At 39.7% G+C, this 24217-nt stretch overlaps 2 protein-coding genes across 2 annotated transcripts; both read left to right on the top strand.

The window, feature by feature from the left end:
* Positions 1-171: 171 nt before the first annotated feature.
* Positions 172-12233, top strand: LOC115373688 (sialic acid-binding Ig-like lectin 10). Its single transcript, XM_030072190.1, has 11 exons — positions 172-223; positions 976-1362; positions 3085-3390; positions 5188-5388; positions 5914-6171; positions 6640-6840; positions 7366-7623; positions 8092-8349; positions 8450-8740; positions 11586-11923; positions 12192-12233. The coding sequence occupies exons 1-11, from the start codon at positions 172-174 to the stop codon at positions 12231-12233; spliced, it is 2592 nt and encodes an 863-aa protein (XP_029928050.1).
* LOC115373686 (B-cell receptor CD22-like) lies at positions 12160-21144 on the top strand. The gene is made up of 11 exons (XM_030072189.1): positions 12160-12244; positions 13130-13206; positions 13320-13718; positions 13925-14194; positions 14834-15088; positions 15347-15607; positions 15812-16084; positions 17305-17586; positions 18158-18418; positions 20673-20899; positions 21064-21144. Exons 2-11 carry the CDS (start codon positions 13146-13148, stop codon positions 21142-21144), a joined length of 2370 nt encoding a protein of 789 aa, XP_029928049.1. The 5' UTR covers positions 12160-12244; positions 13130-13145.
* Positions 21145-24217: the final 3073 nt, after the last annotated feature.

Here is a 24217-nt window from a genome sequence, read left to right as displayed (position 1 = left end):
ACAAATGTACACATGTAGATATAGAATTATTTGTGCGGTAAGTTGTGGAGTTTGTACTTCACCAGCATATATTCCTGTATGTTTTATTGTTGTTGATGAATTGTTTGTTCTTCTGAAAGGAGGCGACTGTCATTCGGAGGAAGAGACGGGCTCTCGTACATCTGCTGTAAGATGTTGGTTCTCATCTGGGCAGCTCTGCTCTTCTCTGCCAACTCTGCCACAGGTAGAGCATCAAAATGTGACTTTATCATTACTGTCAACTGAGGTTTGACTGTTATGATTTTTTAAATTGTATCCTATAAATCCTATGAAAACATTATTTTTGGATGGATGGAAGAGCTAATACAACATATAAATTATCATGTGACACTAAAACCACTGAAACCCAGACTGATGAAATTTTCTCATTGTTAACAGCCATGGAAAGCAGACTAGATTAGATATATAGATTACTGCCTTTAAATGAATAATTTATTTCCTCAAACATTGTTTAGCAAATGAATAAATGAATAATGTAAAAATATAAATAATATTTTAGATTGGGCCTTTTTTTCTGCAGCCATAGCCAAGAAGAACCTAAATGATGATATTTAATAAAACCCCATATCTCATATTTCATCTCAACCTAGTTAGTCTAAGCAAACTGATTTATCAGTCTAACCCTAATGCCAATAAATGTACTGTAGGTAGATTTCAGTTTTTAATTATTGTGAATTTTGTCATTGTCTGCTCGCAAAAAGGCATGGATGCATGTAATATTTTACTGTTTTTATATTGGACTCCTGCAGTAATTATAGTGGTTATTACAACATTTTTAGTTAAAAACTACAGTAAATGTCTTGATGTGTCCTCATACATTTGAAACTTCAATTAGTGCCATAATATGTTAAAATGAGGCAATATGTTAAGTATTATTTTATTATGTAAGAAAATCTAAGCATGTTTTGTCTCTTTTCCCATTTTTCACATAAACAGGTACATTTCAAGGAGGAGAAGAGTTCTGTTCCAATGGCTTCTGTGTCACCCTTGAAAGAGCTGTAACAGCAGAGGCTGGACTCTGTGCTGTTATTCCTTGTTCTTTCACCCATCCAGACACCTTCAAACCCAAACATGCCATTTGGTTTGAATGTGGCCTCACATGTAGTTATGTGATACGCTCAATATTCAGCTCCAACAACCAAAATGTTTTGGCCAGATATAAAAAACGAGTGGCTCTGTTGGACTCTGACTGGGCAATGACGAAGAACTGTAGCATCATCATCAATGACCTCACTGAGCAGGACACTGGATCATACATGTTCAGGGTTACTGATGGGAGAAGTGGATTGACTTACAATTTTGAAACAAAGGTCAATGTCACAGGTATGAAGAGCTATGACAAACATATATGGATGATGTTCAGTCCTGTAATGAGAGATCATATATTTATTAGGGCCCGAGCACTGGAACAGCGCGAAGCCCTATTGTTATTGTAGTGTTTTTTCTTCTCCTTCTCCTTCTTCTCCTTTCTTATTATTATTACGTCAAAATAAACCTTAATTTGACCCCCTAAACATGCTCCAAAACTCACCAAATTCAGCACGCAGGCCAGGTCTGGCGAAAAATTTGATAAAATGGACAAACGGACCCCGTAAGTGCAAAAATGGGCTCGGTAGCGCCACCTAGGCACACAAAGGCAGCCGCTGCAGCCCACAGGAATGTGATAGAAAGACCAAACCAACGCCGAAATATAGGTCTCATCAAGCCCTACAAATCACGCGCTGACACCCCCAACCTAAAACCAACAGGAAGTCCGCAATTTGCGTTTCAAAATCATGTTCTCGCCCAAAATTCCGCTTTGAACAAAATCTATCTCCTCCCAGGGCGTAAATGGTAGTAGCTTGAAAATTTAACAGATGACAGAGGAAACAGTGCTTAACAAAAGTTCAGAAGGATTTATTATTATTTCGAATCGTTTGGATTTTAGAAGCCCTCAAAGTCGGAGTGGCCAAAACCAAAACCTCATTTTTTCCCATGGAGTTTGGTGTGAAGAGGCTGACACTTGGCACTAATTAGGCCCCTGGAGTCTAAAGTAAAAGTCTGACGGCTTTGAAAACTATGCAGATGGAAAGAGGACAAAAATTCCTACAAAAATATGTAGTTTTGATGTGGATTGGACCAAGTTTGTGGGAGCTGTGAAGAGTTTTCAAACATTTTTGACTCTGGTGTGCTCTGCTCTGCACTCTGCCTGGACATGTGACTCACTCTAGCTGCCTCAGGAATGCGCAATACACACCCATTGTAAGAGCTCAGAGGGAGCAGAAAACACTCTCAAATTAAAACTGCCATAACTCAAAAACGGTAAAAGATAGCAAAATCAAGTCTGTAACTCAAACGGTGACCGAGCTGTGACACCTCAAACAGGGGTGGGTTTTCTGGATTTCTCCATTGGATTGAATGAGGATTTCTCTGTCTGCCTGCATTTTGGTGTGATCATGCAGCAGCTGCCAGTACTCGTGTCTTTCACACACTAGGACTTCCGCGGCCTTTCAAAATAAAAGCCCAAAACTCTTTCAAAATAAAAGCACTGAAAAATACCCTTAAAACTGGCACAAACTGACGAATTGTCTACACTTCGACACGCGTGCCGTCCCCGACGTGCACGGGGGGGCGAGGGCCCGTCCAACGCTGCTTGCAGCTTTAATATTTGTTTATTATTTTATTATGAAAGTGACTCTTTTTGACTTCAGTCAGCAAACAAGTAGTAGCTGAAACACTGAACTTATTTCCTCCTACAAAAGTTTTGAGAATTAAACTTTGTAGGCTTTATTCTCACTGCAGATTAAAGGTTTTGTGGATTTGTGTTGAGTTATTGAGATTTATCAACATTTCTGTTGGCCCCACTGCTGTATTGTGGAAATTTTATTCAAAAGGGCGATGCATTTGTTACATGTTACCTCTTCAAAAGATTTGATAGAGTAAATTATTCATATTTATTTGTATTATAACAGTGAAAGACAACACAGCTGCTCACCTGATCCCACTCAGACTGATATTTCTATACGGTCATTTTTTTATGTTGATGTATATTTGCTGTCCTGTCAGCTCTGAGCCAGAAGCCCACAGTGACGTCTCCTCAGCTGACAGAGGGACAGCAGACCACACTGACCTGCACGGCTCCGGGACACTGCTCTGGATCTCCTCCTGAAATCATCTGGAAGTGGAGAGGAACAGGAGAGACCAGCTCTCATGTTGTGAGCAACACCTCCACAGAAACTGTTGTCTCACAGAAATACAGCTCAACTCTCACCTTTACCCCTTCAGCTAAACACCACGGCATCAAGGTCGCTTGTTGGGTCAGTTTTTTGAGCAGGTTTACAACAGAGGAGACGGTGACTCTGGTTGTGACTTGTGAGTAGCACTTTTATTTTCTTACCTTTTTGCTTTACACACTGATCTTAAACCCATGAGCATGAAATTTACCAAAGTTCGTTATTTTCTCATGAATTTTTATCATGTAATCATATATCCTATGGTGAGTTTATAATAAAGTGTGCAGCCAATGAATATAGTCTCAAGTTGTTAACTCCAAAATTAGGACACTGAAACCCACTGAAACCGTACATTTTGATCCCTGTTATTCTGCAACATAAACTGTTGCATTCTATGATGGTAGGCTTTCAGGCCCATCGTTTTCCTTAGAAACTGTAATTTACAGCATATTCCAGGAGATGGTGCCATTCCCCACGTGAATGCGCATGCACATGCGCGCATGTGTTTCCATTCTTATGGCCCAATTTGAACCCATGAAAAACATTAAAAACTGTAATTTTTGAACTGATGGTTATCACACGATAAAATCATGCATTATATTTTATAAGGCTTTCAAACTGAAGCCCTGCCTTCAAAATTTTAGTTTTTACTATTTTCCAGCTGATTGCACCATTTTTCATGTTTGCCCTGAGAGGCAAAATACATGCTGTTTTCATAGGTTCAAATGGCATGGGGTCAGCAGCCCTCACTGTGTGCATTATCAAGCTTTGAAGGCCACTGCAGCAATTGTTTTCAACCAAAAATGGTGTGTGTGTGTGTGTGTGTGTGTGTGTGTGTACCAGGATTTACTAATATCGTGGGGAAGTAAATCTGTTTACACAGTCATGTTGTACGGACTCGCCTCCCTTATGTATGTGGAGAAATGAGCGTGTGAGACATATAGGGCGCAGGTTATATTTATCCTTGCTTCCCTGTCTCTCTCTCTCTCTCTCTCTCTCTCTCTCATACACACATACACACACATTCATGTGCACACACTCAGTGTGGGTGAATAAAAATAATAAAATATTAATAATAATAATTAACAATAATTAATAATAATTTTACATCAGTTTTAGGAGGAGGATTTTTGTCCTCCATCAACTCCACAGTAACTTTTTGTTAACGCTGCACCAGGGTTTTCCTTCTAAATTTCATTTTTACATGAAGATGTGAAGATGCCTACAATCACTGGCAGTACAAGCTTGAAGGAGGGTGAAGCTTTGACTCTGACCTGCAGCGCTGACAGTCACCCTCCATCTCTCATCACATGGATGAAACTCCACTCTGAGGAATACCTGCAGAATGGCACTGAAACAGCCACACTGGTCATCCCCAACGTGACAGCAGAACATTCTGGACAATACATCTGTACAGCACGACACCTCAACACGACCCTGACAGCATCTGCCAGTGTAACTGTGATGTGTGAGTACATGGCCCCTATTTGCTTAGATAGTTAATATGTGGTCACATTCTGTGTTATCAACAGGATGAAACTCAACAAGTGTGAGTTTAGAGCAGAGAACTGTACATATTTTCATAGGACTATTCATTTGGAAACTGCTCCTTCAGGTCCAGGTAGAGCCACATGTGTGCATCTTTTATTTTTGAACTTTGAGGCCACTTTAATTGGGATTTAATTTGATTTTCTTAATTTTTCAGTTGGATGTTAATTCTCAAAATGTTTGTAAAATTTCAAATTACTACAGACTGCAACATTTATGGCATTTGGCATGTTCCCCAATTTAACTCCTTATTCAAACTTTATCTGAGACATACTGAGGCATTCAGGATGTTTCCATTTGACTGGACCTGCAGGTTTAGAACAATTAGAAATCGTGTTATGTGATGGTTTCAAATGACCTTTCTTCCAAATGTAATTTTGTGTCAAAGATGTGAAGACTCCTACAATCACTGGCAATACAAGTGTGAAGGAGGGTGAAGCTCTGACTCTGACCTGCAGCGCTGACAGTCACCCTCCATCTCTCATCACATGGATGAAACTCCACTCTGAGGAATACCTGCAGAATGGCACTGAAACGGCCACACTGGTCATCCCCAACGTGAAAGCAGAACATTCTGGACAATATGTCTGTACAGCACAACACTTCAACAGAGTCCTGACAGCATCTGCCAATGTAACTGTGATGTGTGAGTACATGGCCCCATCTCCTTAGATAGTAAATACGTGGTCACGTTCTGTGTTATCAACAGGATGAAACTCAAACATATACGAGTTTAGAGCAGAGAACTGTACTTATTTTCATAGGACTGTTCATTTGGACACTACTCCTTCAGGTCCAGGTAGAGCCACATGTGTGCATCTTTCATTTTTGAACTTTGAGGCCACTTTAATTGGGATTTAATTTGATTTTCTTAATTTTTCAGTTGGCTGTTAAATCTCAAAATGTTTGTAAAATTTTGAATTACTACAGACTGCAATATTTATGGCATTTGGCATGTTCGCCAATTTAATCCCTCATTCAAACTTTATCTGAGACACACTGAGGCATTCAGGATGTTTTCATTTGACTGGACCTGCAGGTTTAGAACAATTAGAAATCATGTTCTATAATGAATTCAAATCACTGGAACTCTAAATATCATTTTTCCTCAAAGATGTGAAGATGCCTACAATCACTGGCAATGCAAGCGTGAAGGAGGGTGAAGCTTTGACTCTGACCTGCAGCGCTGACAGTCACCCTCCATCTCTCATCACATGGATGAAACTCCACTCTGAGGAATACCTGCAGAATGGCACTGAAACAGCCACACTGGTCATCCCCAACGTGACAGCAGAACATTCTGGACAATACGTCTGTACAGCACGACACCTCAACACGACCCTGACAGCATCTGCCAGTGTAACTGTGATGTGTGAGTACATGGCCCCTATTTGCTTAGATAGTTAATATGTGGTCACATTCTGTGTTATCAACAGGATGAAACTCAACAAGTGTGAGTTTAGAGCAGAGAACTGTACATATTTTCATAGGACTATTCATTTGGAAACTGCTCCTTCAGGTCCAGGTAGAGCCACATGTGTGCATCTTTTATTTTTGAACTTTGAGGCCACTTTAATTGGGATTTAATTTGATTTTCTTAATTTTTCAGTTGGATGTTAATTCTCAAAATGTTTGTAAAATTTCAAATTACTACAGACTGCAACATTTATGGCATTTGGCATGTTCCCCAATTTAACTCCTTATTCAAACTTTATCTGAGACATACTGAGGCATTCAGGATGTTTCCATTTGACTGGACCTGCAGGTTTAGAACAATTAGAAATCGTGTTATGTGATGGTTTCAAATGACCTTTCTTCCAAATGTAATTTTGTGTCAAAGATGTGAAGACTCCTACAATCACTGGCAATACAAGTGTGAAGGAGGGTGAAGCTCTGACTCTGACCTGCAGCGCTGACAGTCACCCTCCATCACTCATCACATGGATGAAACTCCACTCTGAGGAATACCTGCAGAATGGCACTGAAACGGCCACACTGGTCATCCCCAACGTGAAAGCAGAACATTCTGGACAATATGTCTGTACAGCACAACACTTCAACAGAGTCCTGACAGCATCTGCCAATGTAACTGTGATGTGTGAGTACATGGCCCCATCTCCTTAGATAGTAAATACGTGGTCACGTTCTGTGTTATCAACAGGATGAAACTCAAACATATACGAGTTTAGAGCAGAGAACTGTACTTATTTTCATAGGACTGTTCATTTGGACACTACTCCTTCAGGTCTAGGTAGAGCCACATGTGTGCATCTTTCATTTTTGAACTTTGAGGCCACTTTAATTGGGATTTAATTTGATTTTCTTAATTTTTCAGTTGGCTGTTAAATCTCAAAATGTTTGTAAAATTTTGAATTACTACAGACTGCAATATTTATGGCATTTGGCATGTTCGCCAATTTAATCCCTCATTCAAACTTTATCTGAGACATACTGAGGCATTCAGGATGTTTTCATTTGACTGGACCTGCAGGTTTAGAACAATTAGAAATCATGTTCTATAATGAATTCAAATCACTGGAACTCTAAATATCATTTTTCCTCAAAGATGTGAAGATGCCTACAATCACTGGCAATGCAAGCGTGAAGGAGGGTGAAGCTTTGACTCTGACCTGCAGCGCTGACAGTCACCCTCCATCTCTCATCACATGGATGAAAGTCGACTCTGAGGAATACCTGCAGAATGGCACTGAAACGGCCACACTGGTCATCCCCAACGTGACAGCAGAACATTCTGGACAATACGTCTGTATAGCATGCCACTTCAACAGAGTCCTGACAGCATCTGCCAATGTAACTGTGATGTGTGAGTACATGGCCCCTATCTGCTTAGATAGTAAATATGTGGTCACGTTCTGTGTTATCAACAGGATGAAACTCAACATGTATGAGTTTAGAGCAGAGAACTGTACATATTTTCATAGGACTATTCATTTGGAAACTAGTCCTTCAGGTCCAGGTAGAGCCACATGTGTGCATCTTTTATTTTTGAACTTGTTGGCCACTTTAATTGGGATTTAATTTGATTTTCTTAATTTTTCAGTTGGATGTTAATTCTCAAAATGTTTGTAAAATTTCAAATTACTACAGACTGCAACATTTATGGCATTTGGCATGTTTGCCAATTTAATCCCTCATTCAAACTTTATCTGAGACATACTGAGGCATTCAGGATGTTTCCATTACACCAGACCTGCAGGTTTAGAACAATTAGAAATCATGTTATGTGATGGTTTCAAATGACCTTTGTTCCAAATGTAATTTTGTGTCAAAGATGTGAAGACTCCTACAATCACTGGCAATACAAGTGTGAAGGAGGGTGAAGCTTTGACTCTGACCTGCAGCGCTGACAGTCACCCTCCATCTCTCATCACGTGGATGAAACTCCACTCTGAGGAATACCTGCAGAATGGCACTGAAACGGCCACACTGGTCATCCCCAACGTGACAGCAGAACATTCTGGACAATATGTCTGTACAGCACAACACCTCAACAGAGCCCCGACAGCATCTGCTAATGTAACTGTGATGTGTGAGTATTGTGTTTAGATGCACGGAGGGGACATTTATTTGCATATCCTACATGATCTTTTCTTTCCTGTGATGTTGTGACACTGCCCTCATTCCTCCAGTCCGTCCAAAGATCCAAAACGGTTCTGAGTGTGTGGTTGAGTCGGATGTCCTGACTTGTGTGTGTATCAGCCTGGGGGTTCCCTTACCCTCCATCAAATGGCCGTTGTTGGAGAGCCAGGCTGAGTACTCCATCACTACCACCATGTCAAGCTTCACTGTCAACAGCACCATCATCCTGCCTGTGAGGGAACTCGACAACACCACTGTGGAGTGTGTCAGCAGCAGCGCTGTGACTGAGGAAGTAAAAACAAACCTCACCATCATCAGAAAAAGCGAGACAGAACAAGAGGGTAACCACTCAGTGTTAAAACACATATCCAGTCACAGATCATATATTTAGGAAACTTTGTAACTGTGATGTGTGAGTACTGTGTTTATAAAGGTAGACAGGAAATGCATTCACACATTTTACATTATCGTCTTTAATGTTCTGATACTGCTTGCATTTCTCCATTTTTTTTGCTGTAGCCAACTGTGAAAAAAAGGGGAAAAAAACTATTTGTTCTTCTTCACTGCAGATCAGCACAGAGTTTTAAGAACTGCCAATCTGCTCAAAATTGTGTTATTGGTTGGCGTAGTCCTTTCAGCAATCATCTGGAGTCTGACAAGGAGATGCTATAGGTATGTGATCAAGTTTTCTTCTCTGGAGTTATTGTATTCTTGCTCATTTTTGTTGTTTCCATGTACTCCAGGTTGTGTATTATGTTGTTCCAATCATAATGCATTTTATTTAATGTTGCCTTTCAAAGCACCCAAGCTAATCATCTTGCACAAGTACGGGGACATAACGTAAACATGCTCATGAGTAGCACATGGAGTAGATGTGTTTTCAGATGCTCCTCCCTGCCAAGTTTTAAAATCAGTATTCTGACAGACCCGTGTCATTTTACAAACCTCAGAAACTTCCCTGACACAGTGGAATTTAACTCGTCAACTTTTTTGCGACAATATGCACAACAAGTCTAAAGATGTCGAGTTGCTTCAACCAGCTTCAGCTAATGCTAACGGCAACGCTAGTAGTGAGTCTCCCAGCTCCCATCATCGGTGTTGTCACCGATGATTTTCCATTGATCTGGGAGAAGGTCTCTAACCGGATCCTGAAACACATGAATGACACGTGTGACAAAGTGGAACAGACCTTTCAGGCGGTTCAAAGCTCTCGAAAGGAACTGCTGGAGAAGGTGGCATCTACTGAGTCACAGTCCTCAATGTCCTCAGATTTATTGGTGCAGAGTTGTTTGAAATTACTGGCCATCAAAGTTTTGATGTCCTGGAGGCAGCAGATGAGGAAGCTTGGAGGGAGAGGGGCAGTGAAGTAAAAGGAAATGTAAAGCTGAATGTCATCAGCGTCGCAGTAGAAATTGATGGGGTGGTGATGATTGAACTGAAGGAAACGAGACAGATTCTAAACAGAAGGGGATCAAACACTGACCCCTGGGGGACACCCTGTGTAACAAACAAGCTAAGAAAGTGTGTAGCAAACTCAGAGTGATGGTGTTTAATTAAACTTTGTGTACCATTAATATGACCAAACAAGCCATTGTGGAGGATTTTTGTAATGTTTATTGCTGTTGAATAATATTTGATAACATTTATGCTTAGGAAAAAACAGAAGAACTCCAAAAATCTGCCTGAGACTCTGGAGATGGTGACTTCCCAACATCAGCTGGTATTTACATTTATCTCTCCAGCCAGTCATATCAGTCATAATTCTTCATCTATTTATTGACCTTACATGGCATTACGCTAACTGATTCTTGATACTGCACAGGAGGACATGGACTCAGAGTACGCTGAAATTAAGAATGAAGATAAGGAGGTGATACAAGAGGACAATTGTGAGGAGAGTGAAAATGTTGAAGAAGGATGAGGAGAAGGAGGAAGAGGAGGTGGAGGAGGCAATGATGAAGGAGGATTAGGAGACGAAATACCCAATGCTGGAGGGGGAGGGAGGTGAGGATGTAGTATTATATTCCAATGTGAAGGCTATTCTGGGTGAGAAGGAGTGACACACCATGCTGTTGTTGTTCTTGGTCTGTTGAGACTGATGCTTGTATTTTGTCTGATTATTTTAATGACTGTTGACTTTGAGGATTTGCTTGGGCTCAATTGTATCTAGTTGCTCACAGTTTGCTCAGAGGCTTTGATAATCTTGTTTCCAACTGTAAATGATGATCTTGTGTAAACCACTTTGACCACTATGCTGTGCTCCTCAGCTGAAAAATAAGCAGAAGTGAGAGGCTTCACACCTCTGTACTTGGGTGCTATGATGCTCTGTAATGGTGTGCAAATAACTTTGTACAAATCAACTATGTTCGTCATTGAGTATAGAGTATAGACAGTGCAGTTTAAATTTCCTTTCTTTTTTTCTTTGCATGCAAATATGATATGATGTTACATGAAGGTAGCATATGTTATGTACGTATGCTACCTTGCAGGAAACCTCACATAGCTGGTCACAGTGTTGTTGGTAAAGTCATGCATCATGAATGAATATTTTCTGAGGTCGTTTTTTATGAATTCCACATCTAATTATATCAGCCACACTTTCTTGGGTATCATTAGATCTCCAGCGCTCTTTCAATTCATTGGAAAATGAAAAGCAGTCTCCTTGACTGCTATTATGTTTATTATTATTATCTCATTTCTGAGAACTGAACATTTGAGTGAAAAATGTACATGCTGATAACAGCTTAGCTTTACTATTTTAAGCCGAGACAAAAAAAAAAAAAGAATATTCAAATAGTTGTGTTTTCTACATTGTATTGCCTCATTGCCTTTATTCAATAAAGTATATATTTTGGAGAAATGGTTCAAAAGCATCTGGTTGTTGTTGCATATCAGGGAAATGCATTTAGACTGCCTTAACTTCAGTAACTAGGAAATCAAGTCCAAATTCTTTTTACGATATCATTATAAAAATTTTCCATTTCTATTGTTGTGAAGGACACATTGTTTTGGTTGACAAAGAGTAGACTTTAGTAGATTGTGTTCAAAGAGAACAGTTTTGCTGTTTTGTTTTTATTCAAGAAATAGTGCCAGTGCTCATACACCATGAGGAATGGAATACATAACAGAGATCTGTCCCATTTTGGAGACAGAATAGTCGAAAGGACTTGTAATGTTTTTCCACAGAAATGGCTGATATCATCAGAGGCCTAAACCTCCTGGAGACCCTAAAAGAGTCCATAGAGAGCAATCAATTATCAGATGTCAAAGATGCAGTGGAAAACCTGCTGATTAGCAGGATCCATTTAGGGATTGTGGGGGAACGTGGGGTTCAAAAGGCCACATTTCTAAATGCCGTGCATGGCCTTGGCCCTGAGGACGAGGGGGGAGCCCTGTCTCCATCCCCTACGCCCCCAGAGGGAGTGGCCGGCTACCCCAACCCTAAACACCCTGACTTCCGCCTGTGGGATCTGCCACCTGTCCCGACCACCTCTCCGTTTGAACCCCAGGGATACATGGACAGAGTTAAGTTCCTCCGCTATAATGTCGTCTTAATGACGTTCACACAGAGCCCTCACTGCACCCTTCTTGTTCAAAGTCTTTGCCTACAAATGCTGAGCAGTAGCTTACACTTTCACAAAAGCACTAAATAGAGGAAGTGAGATGAACACCATGCCTATGATAAAGTGCACTCTGATGGTAAATATATAGACGCCTCCGGTATCTTGTTTGCCTAATTTCACATGCAAAATTCTGTCTTGTGATTTTGAGTCTATGGACATCCCTTTTCAGTCGCACATGAGGACGGATGATGTGTGCTGCAGACTGCTGTGAGATCCACTGAGGTAGGAATGAGATGATTTGTAAATTATGCCTCAGACTAAAATGTTACTGTTGTTGTCACTGCTCTTAGAATGGAAATTAACTGATGTTTTGCTGATAAAAATACTAAATATATAGAATAAATGCAATATAAGGCAAAAAGGAATTATTTAGTATTTGTCATTCTGTACAATAAGTATATGAAAGTCTTTAGGTGTGGTATTTTATGGTTTAAAGAACAAATACATGGCCAATGAAGCAGGAAACATTAAGTTAACGTACTGTATCACATCAGGAAACCTTTTTTTTTTTTTTTTTCCAAAGTCAATAATTCAGTGGGAAAAAAGCCTTTTTTGTAATAATTAATAACAAATTTATTAGGTGGGCATGTCTCAAAACAGAGAAGCAAAGTGTAATGACATGACAGTTTCGGCCTGTGGAGGGATTTAAGATAACTAGAGATATTTCTGATGCTGTTTAATTTTTACAGGATATTTTAGACACAAAATCAGCTCACACACACACACACACACACACACACACACACACACACACACACACACACACACACACACACACACACACACGTCTCGGGCCCAATTTATTTGCAGTGCAGAGAAGTGAAACCATTTCCTTTCTAATTTAAAATTTTACTGGAAAAGAAAAGGAAGAAGAAGAAAAAAGACTCAGTATTGGATTAAATGAAGCAGCAGTGTTCACATGAACAGACAGTGAATTTGTTGTCATACATGTGTAAATAAACTTCATTAAAATTCATTTGCAAATGTACAAAAAAAAAAAGAAAAAAGAAAAAAGAAAAGAAAAAGAAAAATGTACAAATGCAGTACAAGTGTTTACACACAAATCCTGGTGTCGAACAATGACACATGCACCTGTTTTTGTTTCAGATTTTAAGCTGTAAATATGATTCATAAAATGAAGGCTTCAGATTTCAGATGGCTGGTGTTTCTGGCCATAACAATAGGTATACTTTTTGTTTTATTACATTTTAAAAATTGTCTTCGTTTTTGAAAACCTGTAACTGGTTGAATGGCACTTCACTGACTGACTGTTCCACCTCTGTTTTCACCACCACAGATTTCTCCTGCTCAGCAAAGCTCTTTGAAACACTTGACACACACCTGAGAGCCAAAGAAGGATCATGCATTGAAATTAGATGTATAGGCTATGCGACTCAAATCAGAGCAAATGAAGGAAATGCAGTCTGGTCCTGGATGAAAGATGCAAAGTATCACAAGGCAAACAGGAGTTTTACTGGCACTGTCATTTATAGCACCACACCAAAATATCCTGTCAGTCTGGAGTTTGAAGGCAGAGTGGAATACCTTGGCTCTCTAAGTTTTGGCAGACAATCACAAAATATTTGTGGTATCAAGATCAACAACCTGAAGAAAACAGACAGCGGAAACTATTCTTTCAAATATGAAGGGACACACACCTGGATGACTAAACCTATGGTGAACCTTACAGTTGAAGGTATGTTAGTCCATCACAGATCTGAAAATAATTGAAAACGAGTTTTATAAATATATGGAGGTAAAACTCAGAGTTTGGTGCAGTTCTATTGGACCATGTATTATCCAGAGATGTAGCTGAGGGTTACACCATACCTCGTTTTACCTTCAGCTCCATCTGTTATGTCAATATTGTAACTCCAACCAATGCTCTCTTCTGGTTTGTAGAAAATCCATGCAAGATCACATTTGAAAAGCCACCTACAGTAAAGGAGTCCGATCCTGTAACCCTCCAGTGTTCCACATCAAGTTCTTGTCATTCCAGCCCAGAAATTAAAGAGCTCCAATCACATTATCAACAGGACTATGACGAAAACCTTAAAGTCAGCAGAGTCAGCTTTTTCACTAACTGGGAGGATGATGGGAGGATGTTCACATGTCAGTTGCAAGATGAGAAAGACAACTGTCCAGCTCAGAGCATCCATCTAACTGTGGAGCGTAAGTTCAGAATTGGAGTTCAGTTTTCTAATGAGATGTCTATCATTTGAGCAGGGGTGGAGGGAATAAAAAATGTCCCATTCCAGTAGAAGTAGGCCTACTGTCTTATTCAAGAATAAGCAGGTAAGTAGAAGTTACCTCTCTGAAACTGTACTTACCTAGAAGTAAAACTACTAGTGCAAAACTAATTCTGTGAGTTAAAAAATTTGCAAAAATTTGGGGAGTCCCTTGTTTTATTTTAGAAATCAGCAAAAAAAATGGCATCACTTTTACCACACAGCTTTCATGGCCCTTTTCTCCACAAATGATGTTTAATCTTGGAAACTTTGGTATCACAAAAAAATCTTTTTCCATAATACTTCTTTAGCATTGCAAACATGGTTTATTTGTGCTTAATTATTTTATTTGTGATATCACTTGAAGACAGCGTCACTGTACCTAAAGACCTGATTGTGGGTAAGCTTACCTTGGAAAATAATTCATTTTTTGTTGCAGCTAAATGTTCAAAAAGACAAATGAAATGAAATATATTCCTGTGCATATTAATTGATCTGTGTCTTTATCCACGTTCATTATGACAGTGTGCAAATGCATTTCTCTCAGCTTGTAATCAGTTCCTGTTTTCTTCTCTTGCCTCAGATTCGCCTCGAAGTACAGAGGCTAGGAAAAGCCCTGAGGATGTCAAGGAAGGAGATGTTGTAACTCTCACTTGCTCCACTAGAGGGCGTCCTGACCCCACATTTTCCTGGTTTAAAGACGGAACTGAGGCCACTGTTATAGGAGCAGAGTGGAAAATTAATTCCATTACAGCTTCAGAGAGCGGGACATACCACTGTGTAGCTACAAACAATTACGGGAGTCAACAATCAGATGCGATCCACATTGAAGTGAAATGTGAGAACGTCTTACATTTATTTAACTTCATCTCTGTCACTATATTTGGTTGCCTGTTGTAGTCAAAATATTCTATCTACTGTATCTGTGTATAAATACTTTTCCCTCATAATAGTGCTGTAGCTGTATGACATCTAATATTTTGCTCTGCTCTGATATTTGTAAAGTGTCATGCTAAAATCACACTGGAGTCTCTGGTGTAAAAGTTGATTGTCATTGTGAATCAAACTAAAATAATGTGGAAATCCTCTGTTTCAGATCCTCCAAGTGGTGTTACAGTAGAGACGAATAAACGCTCTGAAATTACAGAGGAAGACGACATCGTGTTGACTTGTGCAGTGAGCAGAAGCAACCCAGAACCTCACTCCTTCAGATGGTACCAAAACAACAACAGAGTTGGAGAGGGAAAGACATATGAAATTAAGCAGATCCAGCCTGAGAGAAGTGGATCTTACACGTGTGAAGCAACTAACAGTGTGGGTGCTGCCAGGTCTCAGCCATATCAAATCAATGTTCTGTGTAAGTTTCACAACCCCTGGTCCAGTACATCTCAAGAAGCAGAACATGGCACAAAGTTAGGACCTCCATAAAGACTATTCATACTAATACCATATCCAGTCAAATGGCTTTTGAATAAAGCTTTCTCCAAATGGCTCAAGCTACAGATGAAGTGGCGCACATGATGTTGCTGAACCTAAACCAAAGATATCTTTTCCTTTGCAGACGCTCCAAGGAACGCTGTGGTTTCCAGAAATGATGTTGGTGGTGATTCTGTGAAAATCAGAAAGTCCGTCAGTCTAACCTGCAACACTGAGGCCTTTCCTGAGCCACATACTTACAGCTGGTACAGCAATAGTCACCACAAGCTCTCACACTCTCAGAAGGACCTTCGTATTGACCGTGTAGACAGAGAAGATCATGGATGTTACATTTGCAGCGCCACCAACGTCATCGGGTCAGGGACCAACAGTAGCGCTTTATGCATCAAAGTACTCTGTAAGTAATTGTAGATTAAGGTAAAACATACGCTGTGGTTCAGATCAGTTACACTCTTGCATCGCTGCATGCTGTAGCCTCTTTGTCTTTTATGATGACCTCAAAGTTGAAGCTTCCTCATTCATCTAAAATATGTTGCAGAATGATGCAGAAAATGGAAACTTTGACCAAGGCTACAGATCTAAGAAACCAACAGACCAGAGCTACCTTTTACATTTCTCTTTGTTTTTTTTTTTTCTCAGTTTAAGAGGAAACAGATAAAAACCCTCATACACGGTTTATGCTGTTTAATTAAGGAACAAGTTTGGTATTTTTCAACCTATTATAACATGTTCATTCTAACTTTGAACACAAACCAGCAGGGCCCTTATTTTCAATCTCAAAACTTATTATTAATGCTCTTTTTCAAAGTGGGAACTGTATAGTCAAATCTGTTTTTAAATTGTTGAGGCACAAAAAGTGGCAAACCATGCTTTTAAAACCTTTATATTATTTATAATGGCTTGTTAATTTAGCATTTAGCTTAGCAAAATTACACTTCCTGCAACTTTATGAACTGCTCTCTGTGGTTATGAATATTTGGGATAAAGGTAGTGAAAAGTAGTTGTTCAAAACTTTTTCAAAAAAAAAAAAAAAAAAAAAATCCAAATAGACACATGTGAATGTACAATGACCTTCCCGTTTTCAAAAAGGATTATACTGTTTTTTCTTTAAGACAACCCAGAAAATTTGTTCTAAACCTCTCCACGGTGCACTTAAAATTGAACCTTACGCTTTTCCTGAGACTAATTTGTCCACTAATTATTCCAGCAACCCACCAAATAGTTTGGAAACTTGTCCTTTGCACACCTGGAATTTATAATCAATAGCCTCAGTCAATTTATTATTGGATGGGCATATTCATCCCACATCTGACCCAAATATATGGGCTGATAGGAACCTACTAACCCACCAGTAGGTTCACTCTTAGCTTTAATAACCAGGTTAAGGTGAGGGAGAAGGTTACATCACGGCAGGTGTGGCTCCAGGGCCTCAGTTAAGACCGACTGGTGAGAGGATAAAACTCCTCTGACCCACTAGAGGGTGCAGTAGGGCCCTACTAACCCACACCTGTCAGGGTTATTACGATTGATACCGGTCACTCAGCAGTGTGGCAGCGATCAAATCGACGTGACAATTTGAACATGCCCTCCTGAAGGTCACTTGTTTCCTCTCCACAGTCCCTCCCACCAAACCTATACTGTCGATGCCTGCTGAGGCCACAGAAGGTCAGAATATCACCATCAGCTGCACCACTGAAAGCTTCCCATTGGCACAGCTCACTTTGTCACAGATCAACTCAAACAGTCATTTTTCCTCAACGAATTCCTTACCCATCTCCGACAATGTCAGGACACTCAATGCCTCATTTGAAGTAACTCCAGACCACGCAGGCCGGTACCTCTGCAATGCCATAAACTCTGAGGGTTCTGACAGCACAGACAAGGAGCTGGTGGTGAAATGTGAGTCAATCAAAGTACTCTGTAAGTAATTGTAGCTTAAGGTAAAAACATACCTTGTGGTTCAGATCAGTTACGCTCTTGCATCACTGCAGGCTATAGCCTCTTTGTCTTTTATGATGACCTCAAAGTTGAAGCTTCCTCATTCATCTAAAATATGTTATGATGCAGAAAATGGAAACTTCGACCAAGGCTACAGATCTGTGTTCAACACAAAGAAACCAATAGACCAGAGCTACCTTTTACATTTCTTCGTTTTTTTTTTTTTGTTTGTTATTTTTTTTCCAACATAAGAGGAAACCGATAAAGTCCTCATACACAGTTTATGCTGTTTAATTCCGGAACAAGTTTGGTATTTTTCAACTTATTTTAAAATGTTCATTCTAACGTTGAACACAACCCAGCGAGCCCTTGTTTTCAAATTCAAAAAATATTATTAATGCTCTTTTTCAAAGTGGGAACTGTATAGTGCTATAGCTGTATGACATCTAATATTTTGCGCTGAAGTCTCCGGTGTAAAAGTTGTTTGTCATTGTGAACCAAATTAAAATAATGTGGAAATCCTCTGTTTCAGATCCTCCAAGTGGTGTTACAGTAAAGACGAATAGGCACTCTGAAATTACAGAGGGAGACGACATCGTGTTGACTTGTGCAGTGAGCAGAAGCAACCCAGAACCTCACTCCTTCAGATGGTACCAAAACAACAACATGGTCGGAGAGGGAAAGACATATGAAATTAAGCAGATCCAGCCTGAGAGGAGTGGATCCTACACATGTGAAGCAGCTAACAGTGTGGGTGCTGCCAGGTCTCAGCCGTATCAAATCAACGTTGGGCGTAAGTCAGGGTCGAAACCACCATTTCAGCATTAGGGGGGGGACAGATATTATTGCTAATATATTCCAGCAATATTTTTGGGATGGACATTCTTGGAGTGCCTGAACACTGGCGGGGACAATCATACTAATAATGAATCCAGTCTTGTAGCTTTTGAACAAAGTTTTCATGGCTTTTCATGGCTCAAGCTAAGCAGTGGTGAGGGTTTGCCTCGTCATCTTTGTCTGTTGGTCCATCAGTTCAATGGTCCACAAAGCTGTGCCCACCCTGTATAAACTGCAACCTTATGAGGCTGAAACTTGACATGGAGGTCAAGTGTCTGCAAGTTTGTGTGAGTATGAATGCACACACATGGGTGCATGAGCGTGCCTACCCACAGCTATTGGGAATTCACATTGAAGCCGAATGACTTGAGCACAGATGATTTTTTTTTTTTTTTTTTTTTTTTTTAAAAGAAACATACGCAATTTCTTTATTTATTTCAAAAAGTAATGTCACTTAATGCAAGAGACACTGGCACTTGCTAATGCTTATGCATGCATGAATGGAATTTAAAACCTTAGCAAATTTTGATTTCACTAATTATTCTGGCACATTCTGAATCCCTTTAGCGTGAGCAATAAATACAACACACAGGAAACAATGGCATATCTTTATGAGTTTATTGTATTTTTCAGTATTCCTGAGTAAATAAGACTCACCCCCGTCCTTCAGAGCAGTGTGAAAATGTGCAACAACATGTGTGCATCTTTCATTTTATCACTGTAAGAGGAGTTAAAATCAGCAATGAAGGACAGAATTAAAGTTTCTTTTGGTATTCAATTGAAGATAAAGTCCAAAAAATAGTTCTAATATCTTTGATTATTACACACCACAAAATTGGTGCTGAGATCTTGGACTTCGTCCAACATCATCTGTCTTAATATTTTGTGTCTGTGAGATTCGCAGGCCTTATCTAGTTTTGAACAATCCAGTTTTACATCTGATGGTTTCAAATGACCTTTATTGCAAATGTAATTTTGTGTCATAAATTTAGCACACTTTCTGTACCTACTTTTTGCTGAACCTGCTGAAAATCTGTCCAGCCTTCATGCAAACTGTGATTAAAAAAGCATATTTGTGATCTTTGAGAACCACAGGGAGAAACAGTCATAAAACGGTAACACTTTACAATAACAGTACAACAATTAACATTAGTTAACATTAGTTAATGCCATAATGGTCAATTAACTGTTAGTTAATGATTATTATGGCATTTACTGATGTTAAAAATATCTACAATAACCCTTAAATAACATATAAATTAATACCTTAGCATGAACAGCATTAGTAAATGATTCTTGGACACATTAGTTAACTGTTAGTTAACTGTTACTTAATGTTTATTACTTGTTACTTAATGTTTATTACAGCATAATTGTTGTACTCTTATTGTAAAGTGTTACCCATTAAACAAAAGCACAGAAACTCCACTCTTGCCATAACCTCTTCAAGTTACTATCTACTTTGTGTGCTTGTTTGTTTGTTTTTATTTATTTATTTATTTATTTATTTATTTATTTATTTATTTGTTTATTTATTTTTACAGAAAAGCAGAGCAAAGATTGCCAGAAAGTTCTGTTGGATGCATTTGTCACAGGCGAAAGTCAAAACAGGCCAAGTCATCCGGGGGGAAGTGTTGAGGCTACATGGAAGTACAAACTGCAAATGTCATATCGATTACTTCATCCCAAGCCCAGAGTGTAAGACTCAAGTACAGCTCACCTGGCAGAGAAACAGGATATTTTCCCACTGACTCCAAGTGCAGTCTATCAATCCAGATAGTTTCCATGTGCATACAACCAATTAGACGATGATGTCTGGCAGAAAATAGTTCCCAACAAAACTCCTGCCTGCAAAGGTTGGAGATTACATTGAGTATCTTTCTCACTAGTTTTAGAAAGATGTGTTGAGCTTCAAAAATGCATGTCTATGCAGCCCATTTGCATTTGGGTGCTGGAAGACAGTGAAGATGGTGGCAAACAGGAAACTTCACCAGATCACACAGAAACTTCCTCAGTTGACAGACTGCATTAGACGTCAGTGGGAAAGTATCTTTTGTATGTCGGGTGAACTCCTTATTTTGTATTTTAGAGTGTTTGAGCACAATACAAATCCCTTCAATTTGCTGGTTAGTGTTGTCACCAACAATGTTATCAACCAACAATAATCAAAATGTTTTACTATATTTCCAGAAGCAACTTCTCTCCGGCAGCACCATCTGAGGATAACACATCACAGCTCTACAGTTCAGATGCTTTTGTAGGCGACTCAGCAGAAAACACCAGTTCATCGACCTCAGTCTCACAGCGAGAGGAGCTCATGAAGTCAAGCACTCTTTCCACCTCAGCCCACGATGGTCGGTCAAGTCAAAGCAAAGCTGTAGAGAAGAGTGTGGAGGACAGAATCCTGGACATCATCCAGGAGTCAGTAGCCAACCAGGTGCCACAACAGAATGATGAAATGTACCATTTCTCCCTGAGTTTGGTTCCTATCCTTAATAGACTGGACAGCAGGAAAAAAAGAGAAGCAAAAGTGAGGCTGCTTATGGTGTTAGATGAACTTGAGCATGACACTCCTCGTCCTTCTCCTCATCCATCGACCAGCTCCACCTGGACTTCGGAGCAACACACTCTTCAGCCCGAGCCCGACTCCTCACCTGCCGGCCAGCCATCTACTCCAAATGAACCTGTCACTAGTTTTCTTCATTAGGGTCTTAACAGGTGTTGGTGTTTTCTTTTTTTTACAAACAAAATTTTGATTTTGCACTGTTCTTGTTTAATATCTTCACTGATGTATAATAAAAAAAACTTGTCATTTGCTGGATTTTAATTGTTCCTCTAAAAGTGAAAAATGAGAAATATCTTTCTTCAGTCCATGCTCTCATACTTTGTGCAATCATTTGCTCTTTCCTAATGACAGCTGCAAGACATTGTTTGTGATTGTCTCTTCATACATCATTAAAAAGTTGAGAAATTCAACCAATGTTTGACTCAGAGATGTCTTTCATTAGCAAGCAGCCATTGTACCACTGTTTAGTTGGCCAGGAGTATATCTCTTCTTCCAGAGAGTCCTGGTCACTGTGAGGCTGCATATGCAGTGCACATGCATATCAGTCAACCACAGAGCAGTATATAAACAGTCAGGGAGACACACACACACACACACACACACACACACACACACTGCTGTTGTGCAGTAGTGTCAACTTCTGTTTGTGCGCTGCGCACATCCTGGGGAATGAAACTCCAGATTTTCACAGAGCTCTTGCAGAGGTACAGCGAGGCCGCTTTAGATTTCTTCACCTCGTGTGAAAAACACACAGTGCCCACTGTTCTTCTCCCTGCTGGTTTAAGATGAACCTCTGAATAGACACACTTGTGGCTATGGTCTGCTGTTTCATGAAGGAGCATGGTGAAATCTACCCGTCACCAGGCCTTTGGTCCACATGTAGGACTTACCACTGGTCTGAGAGGCTCTCTTGGCAGCGTTTCACACTACTGGAGAGCACCTGTAGTGTCATTAATGTCATTAAAATGGTTGCGGTTTGGGCTCTAGCATCAACCAAGCAGATAAGAAAACTAAAGCCCTTCTCTGTGCACCCTTCCTGTCTGCACTTTGCTCTGGGGTTTGCAGAAATCCAGCTCAAAGAAAACCTGGCTGTCATCCCTAAGCTGCTCAGCACCTCAAATCCCTGAACCCCTGTGATAATCAGGGTGTTTAACACCGCGCATTGTACCTCAATGGCTAAGTCAGGGTTGCCTGCACTGGTCCTCTCTGTACATGGAGGTCCTTGTCTCGCAGGTTCAGTATCATATAGTATTATACTGTATATTATATAGGATCAGGGGTCCCTGAGCTCAGTTACCTTCATTCATACCAGAGAGATGTGAACAACACACCACTAGAAAACATGAGACCCCTTTACTCAGGAATATATAGTAGGTTACATTGTCCCTGAATACATACATCAATACAAACAGGTTGTATCCTGCACAGCCACTATACTCACGTCAAAAAAAGCTCTAGACCCATGTGATCAGCATACTATTTATTTCAACATATTTTGCAAGGGAAAGGCAAGGCAAGCAACGCATTTTGCATATTGCTTCAACCGGCTTGCTCTAAAGAATATCAACAATGCATGCATGATACATAGTCTGACAACAATTAAAATCGTTTTAAAAAAAATTTTGTGACAATTTTCGTCTGCCACTCTTTAGGCGCAAAGTGAAGGTGTAGGCTATTTAAGGGTAAGGGCAGAACAGTATTATTTGCCTATGAATTTTGCATATTTTGGGAGGGATATGGGATGATCTTCTGTCATCTCCTAAGCAACCTGATGTTTCACCTAAATAAGGATGTACACTAGCAGCTGGTGGCAGTATCGTTCCACACATGGCTACAGTCCACCCAGGGACAGTGATCAGAGACTTGCAGCTCTGGTGTTGATCAGCTCTCACAGAATGCAGAAGACACACAAACCACAGTGACATGCCACTGCATCTTCTGAGAACGTCTGCATGTGGTCAAAATAAGTGAGCAACACGGAAATAAAGTGCATTTACCCACGAACTGTACTTAAGTTCTGACAGATAAGAGCAATTTCCACTTTTACTGCTCCACATTTCCAAGAGAAATATTGTCATTCTTACTCAGCTACATGTTTTCTGCTTGTCATGTGCTGGGTCATCAGTTGATGGAGAGATATGATCAATGTAAATATTTTTCTCTTTGAATTATCTGTCTGTCTTATATTTTCATGCATCACTAAGCTGATGCTGTAACTGCTCATCCGGCCCTAATACACAACGAGCAGTTCAACACATCACACTGTCCAGTTAAATACATTATGCATTGTTGAGGCGACACTGAAAATATATGACTAACAACTGTAAACACTACAAAACAAAACTAAGTCATATGAAATACAAGAGGAACACATATTCAGCATATCTGCCAGTTGGTTAGTCTCTGAAGATGACAGGAAATTTGTCTTTATATGAAGTTGCACTAATAGTTCCCTTTTCTGAGTGTTTCTCACTCTTTCACCATCTTGAAGATTTGCTTATACAAAACCAAAACTTCTGCTTACATTGTCAGAGAACAGTCAGAGTGAAAAAGACTCCATTGCTCATGGAAAAAACAAACAGTTAACGTCAAATGAGATCATACATATATCAAATCATATATCATGCATTTTGTCACCAAATAACTAAGTTTTGTAGTAGTAGAGAAGTGATAAAAGTGATAACGCCTAGCAGTGTGATGAGAAACTTCCTTGTGGTGCAAAGAGGAAAGAGCTAAGTGAGAGAGAGTTCACAGAAGAGAGACAAGCCGCTGTCAGGAGAGCAGAGCAAGGTACAACATTACATTAACTTTATTTTGTGAGTGTTCGTCCATCTGTAAATAGAAGGAACTACAATGACTCATTCTTCTCTCACTTGAATAACAGTAGACTGATGTGCTGTGTGATGTACTGATGTACAAATGCTTGGCTGTGCTTGTACAATATGGTGGACTATAGTTGAGAAAATAGCAACGAAACTGATTCACAAAACAGCGACAGAATGGCTGAATGTGCAGCATCCTATATGCAAATTTAGTTATAATAAGAACAGAGAGAAAAGCTTCCTTTCTCAGTGTTTCTGTGTCTGTGCTGTAAGTCATAGAGTTTTCTGTTTCATCAACATATATTCCTGTATGTTTTATTGCACTGTTGATAATCTTTTTTTTTTTTTTCTTCTGAAAGGAGGCGAC

Source organism: Myripristis murdjan, chromosome 16 (genome assembly GCF_902150065.1).
Source record: "Myripristis murdjan chromosome 16, fMyrMur1.1, whole genome shotgun sequence".
Lineage (NCBI taxonomy): Eukaryota > Metazoa > Chordata > Actinopteri > Holocentriformes > Holocentridae > Myripristis > Myripristis murdjan.
The sequence above is the reverse complement of the archived record's forward strand: the minus strand, read 5'-3'. Positions and strand labels throughout refer to the sequence as shown.